The sequence below is a fragment of the Brachyistius frenatus genome, unplaced genomic scaffold (assembly GCF_029030835.1).
Source record: "Brachyistius frenatus isolate BFR_SWC_R1_liver_20210118 unplaced genomic scaffold, ASM2903083v1 Contig_360, whole genome shotgun sequence".
NCBI lineage: Eukaryota > Metazoa > Chordata > Actinopteri > Embiotocidae > Brachyistius > Brachyistius frenatus.
The window spans coordinates 217501-222500 of NW_027210959.1; the positions used below are offsets into that span (position 1 = coordinate 217501).

The 5000-nt window shown below is 46.3% G+C and overlaps 2 protein-coding genes across 5 annotated transcripts in view; one reads left to right on the forward strand and one right to left on the reverse strand.

Moving 5' to 3' along the window:
• psmb4 (proteasome 20S subunit beta 4) overlaps positions 1–1265 on the reverse strand; it is a 2005-nt gene extending 740 nt beyond the window's left edge. The window contains exons 1-5 of the mRNA XM_069724067.1: positions 1126–1265; positions 581–707; positions 414–493; positions 164–310; positions 1–21 (exon numbers count right to left, since the gene is read on the reverse strand). The exon at positions 1–21 is cut by the window's left edge and continues 61 nt beyond it. Coding sequence (XP_069580168.1) covers positions 1–21; positions 164–310; positions 414–493; positions 581–707; positions 1126–1244 — 494 coding nt within the window. The 5' untranslated portion in view covers positions 1245–1265. The remainder of the gene's footprint in view (positions 22–163; positions 311–413; positions 494–580; positions 708–1125) is intronic.
• A 759-nt stretch (positions 1266–2024) lies between these two features.
• The window catches only part of LOC138636201 (bcl-2/adenovirus E1B 19 kDa-interacting protein 2-like protein), a 7785-nt gene continuing 4809 nt past the window's right edge, over positions 2025–5000 (forward strand). For 2 of the 4 annotated variants that reach the window (XM_069724090.1, XM_069724094.1), the window contains exons 1-3: positions 2025–2203; positions 4006–4059; positions 4139–4203. In XM_069724090.1, the coding sequence (XP_069580191.1) occupies positions 4019–4059; positions 4139–4203 (106 nt within the window). In that variant the 5' untranslated portion in view covers positions 2025–2203; positions 4006–4018. Of the gene's footprint in view, positions 2204–2238; positions 2474–4005; positions 4060–4138; positions 4204–5000 lie in introns of those variants that run through there. The other 2 variants (XM_069724092.1, XM_069724093.1) reach the window with 2 other exon arrangements.

A 5000-nucleotide genomic window follows, 5' to 3' on the forward strand; every position in this document is an offset into this window, starting at 1 on the left:
TTATCCACGTAACCTAGGAAACTAAAGAAAGGCACCTGTTTAAGTAGAAACCCAAGACAGCTTCTGGTGTCCCCAAAAAATAAACATGAAATAATCATTGATTTCTTTTGGTTCTTGTGTTTGAATTGTTGTTGTTGTGTTTCCCTGGCAACAGGAGCCCCACCTCTCTCCGTTGTCGAAGCCTCCGATGACCACGGTGTTCCACAGCGGGTTCATCTTGCTGCGGCGGTTGTACATGACGCGGGTCAGCCAGGAGTGGACCGCCTTCGGGCTGTAGCGGTGTCCGTCGCCGAGCAACTCCTCGTCGATCCTGGAGGACGTTAACGTCGTACGTTACAGGCTTTAACATCGTATAATGTACGTCACACATCGTTAGCGTCGCGACGTGACGGAGGAATCGCGCGTCCACTTACACCATCTGCTCGATGACGTGTTTGAGGTGCTGGTAGTCGGCGTAGTCGCCCGACGCTCCCAGGATGGTGTTGTCGTTCACCTGCAGCACAAAACCACATTAGACACGCGCTCCCTCCTTCATACGCACGCGCGCGCTCAGCCGTGTTCTGCCAGCAGGGGGCGTCACCTTCATGAGGCGGGAGATGTTCCTGAAGCGAGCAAGAGATCCGTAGGAGCCCAACATGTCCGCCGCGATCACCACTCCCCCGGTGAACTTCACCCCGAGCACCGACGTCCCGGTGACCATCGGGTTACTGGGGGGGGGGGGGGGGGGGGGGGGGGGGGGGCAAATATCAACATAACATGAGACTGAAGGAACTCAGCGGCTCCATGTTATCTCCAACATCTCTAAATAACCTGGAAGCGGAAATGAAGTTGTTGTTCCGATAATAAAAGCTAACGCAGCTAGCTGTGCTAAGTTACATTAAAGTCAGAAAATAAACAGCAGGAACGGAAACAAACTGAGACGTTTCCGAACTTTTAAAGTTAAATATAACCCGTTTCCTGGTGGTTTCGTCGGGACGTTTCTACGTCTCTTGTCCGGAGACGTAAACCGACGGGTAGCTTAGCATCGTTAGCTCCTCCATGATGATACAGCACCGAGCTACAACCGAAACCGACAGACAGACGCGGTTCTGACAGCTGCGGTTCGGCTCGGACTGGACCACTCACAGCGTGTGTCTGACCGGCCCGCCGCCGCCGCTGCTGCTGCTGCTGCCGGGGAAGGAGTAGAACTGTCCCGGCATCGGTCCGTTCTCCCAGAAATTCAGCTTCAAACCACACGACTCCATCTTTGAATGATTTACCAGGAAGTGACGACACACGGCATCCTTCTTGTCCGGCAGGTTTGTTGACGTCACTGAGATGAACGCTACCGCCGCCTGCTGTTGGGAAAATATTTTACAGGCTGCATGTAAATATAACAACAAAAAGAAAAAGAGCCGATAGTATGAAGATACATACATAAATCGGAGGTTTATTAGAATTGTACACTTTCTGTTTAATGTGGGGGGGCTATAAATAAAACAATAAATAAATAACCTGTGAGTAAGTGAAGTGAATAAATTAATAGATAGATAGATAGATAGATAGATAGATAGATAGATAGATAGATAGATAGATAGATAGATAGATAGATAGATAGATAGATAGATAGATAGATACTTTATTAATCCCTCAAAGGGGTCTGAGGACCAATCAGATGCGACCAAGAAGTTGATCATTAACAAAATAAAACTGACCTCGAACGAACGCAGCTCTTAGAATTATTATTATATTATTATTATTATTATTAAAGATGTGTCGCTACAAAATGTGACATCACAGGTGTCAGAGAGCAGCTGCTGCTTTTGTAATACAAAAATAAAAATAAAAGTTTTAATCTCTGTCACAGAACAAATACAGGACAGTTGTGCAATCAGCTCACACACACACACGCTCAGCATGTTGGAACCTGCTTCCACAGCCATAGTTACCATGGTAACCGGGCGAGGTCCTCTACCACACCTGGCTGAAAGTACAGACAGAGAGAGAGAGAGAGACAGACAGGTGGGGGGGGCAGACAGGTGAGGTGTCAGAGTCCGCTCATACAAAGTGGATGTGATGTCATCAGGTTAGTCTCCAGGTGTGCGTCAGGTTCTCTCCGTGATCTCAACTGTTTGTCTTCAACCAGTCTCGCCTGTCTCGCCTGTCTCGCCTCACCTGGCCGTCGACCCGCTGAGGGAGCAGAGGTGCTGCTGAGTCGTCCGAGGTAAAACGTTGACTCTTTTAAAGGCTGCGTTTCAGATCAGTTTTTGTACTTTTATTCTGTGATGTGTCTGTCAGAAAAGAGACGTGTCAATAAAGTTTCCTGCCGGTCACATGAGACTTTGTTCGTGGTTCCAGAGGATTGAAATGTTTGAGTGTCGCATTGACATGTTCAGTTTGTTTTCTCACCACCTGCACACGCGCTACTGAAAGCTGCTCAAATCTATCTCTATCTATTTGACGATGATTTCCAGAGCAGTGATGTCGTCTCCAGGTGAGTTTTACCGGCAGGTAAAAAGGTGACACCGTTTGTTGTAGCTTCTCTTCGGTCCACGGCTGTAAATCAGTGCGGATGCATCAACGTTGGTTGTCAGTTTGATACAAACAAATTTAGCAGCCACTCGAGTTGTAGTTTACGATCTGTTCAAACTCGTACGTGTTTCTGCAAAGAAGCTGCCGATTCTAAAAGTGGAGTCCAAGTGAATGTTTGTGACAAATTAGAAACAAATTCCATCCAGGCGTTCTTTAGATCCAACGATAATGGGTTGAAATAGAGTCAAAGTGACCTTGAACTTTTAACCTTTGACCCCAAAATCTAATCAGTTCATCCTCGGTACCAAGTGAATGGTTGTACATATCTGAAGGTATTCCCTCGAGGCGTTTCTGTGAATGGGACTGATGGACGGGACGGATTTGAGTTCATATTGACCTTGACTTCTGACCTCTGACCTCTCATCATCAAAATCTACTTGCCTCATCCGTGAATCCAAGTTACATTTGTGCCAAACTTGAAGAAGGTCATTCGAGGCGTTCCTGAGCTATCACGTTCATGAGAATAGTAAAGATGTGAGGTCACAGTGACCTCTGACCTTTAACCACCAAAATCTAATCACTTCATTTTTGAGGCCAAGTGAACATTTGTGCCAAATTTGAAGACATTTCCTCTGGATGCACCCCAGATATTGTGCTTGCAACAATGGTTCAATGAGATGTGATAGTGACCTTGACCTTGACGTTTGATTTTTGATCTTTGATCCCCAAATCTAACAAGTTCCTCTTGAGTTCGAGTGAATGTTTGTGCCAAATTTAAAGAGACTCCCTCGAGGCGTTCCTGAGTTATCACATTCGAATGGAACGGGCAGATCCGACTGACGTGAGGTCATACTAATGTTGACCCCTGACCTTTAATCACAGAAATCCATTCACTTCATCCCTTCAGTCCAAGTGAACGATTGGGCCTCATCGGCTGAAGGTCGCTCCAGGCATTTCTGACATATCATATTCATGTGTCGAATTGGGATCACAGTGGCCTTTGACCTTCAAAATCTATTAACTCCATTCTTGAGTCCAAGTGAATGTTTGTGCCAAATATGAGGAAAGTCTTTCGAGGCGTTCCTGAGGTTTTGCACTGCATGAGAACGGGACTGACGGAGGAGACAGACGTGATGTCACAGTGAGCTTGACCTCTGACCTTTGACCTCCAAACGCCAATCAATTTATTGTTGAGTCCAAGTGAACGATCGTGCCACATCAGAACAGATTCCATCCAGGCATCCTTTAGATACCATGTTCGATGTAATGGATTGAATTGGGGTCACTGTGACCTTGACCTTTAACCTTTGACCCCCAAGATCTAATCAGTACATCCTTGGTACCAAGTGAATGGTAGTGCCAAATCTGAAGGTATTCCCTCGTGGCGTTCCTGAGATATCACGTTCGCGAGAATGGCAACGTACGGACAACCGTAAAACACGACGCCTCAGAAACAACAACAACAACAGTTCTGATGATGTTCTTTATCTTCAGCAGTCGGAGGAACATGGAGTCCACAGTGGAGGAACCAGAGGAAGAGACGTTCAGGTGAAGCCTTCGGTCCGTCCGGTCCGACCTCGACTCGGTTTCTGCGGTTCTTAAAACAACGTTCTGTTTGTGTGTTCAGCTCGTTTCCACCAGACGAAGACGATGGAGTCAGCAGCGCCGCGACGCCGTCTGACGGTCCAACAGGTCCGGAACCGATTCCTCCATTTACTCATTTACCAAAGTAGAAGACGATATGAAATAAATGATGATGATGTGATTTTTTTTTTCCTGAGAAATTCAGTAAATGAAACATCAGTTGTGTTTGTTGATTCGTAAAGTCGCCAACATTTAACTTGAAAATACCAAAGACAGAAACACCATCAAATAAATCACGTTAAAACTTCAAACTGTTTCTAAAAGAGTTCGTAGCTTCAGGTCTGTAAAATGGTTCTGATCCAGAAGCGTCTTCAGCTGCAATACCAGCGAGTGCCACTAGAGGTCGGCTCCAAAAAGCCTCCGGCTCCATAGACTCCCATTCAACTTCTCTCATCAAATCCAAAGTGAATAAAATGTGTCCATCAGTTATCTCGGTGTTGTTAGCTAAAGTCACTCCTTCTTCTTAGTTTTCTGGAGGTCCATCTGAAAATAATCCCTCATTCATTAGAAAAGAAGATTCAAGAACACCTGTTTTTGGGGGCGTGTCTGTTTGATTGACAGGCCTGTGGTGCAGTCAGGTTACAGCTATCGGTGGGCGGGACGTAGTATCGTCAGGTTTCCAATCAAATCGGTCAGATCCACCGCTGGCTCCTCCCCCAGCTCGTCCAAATATGGTCACTTCCTGCTCCGAACCGCTCCGAACTAGCATCATCAGTGTATTTGATCACGTTTCACCGTTTTGGTCAAACAGTTGATTTCGGTTTCAACAGCGACCTCGTCGATCTCAGTCGGACTTCAGGGACTAAAACTCGAAGCTGCAGCTCGTTTCTAAACGTTTCTCCACA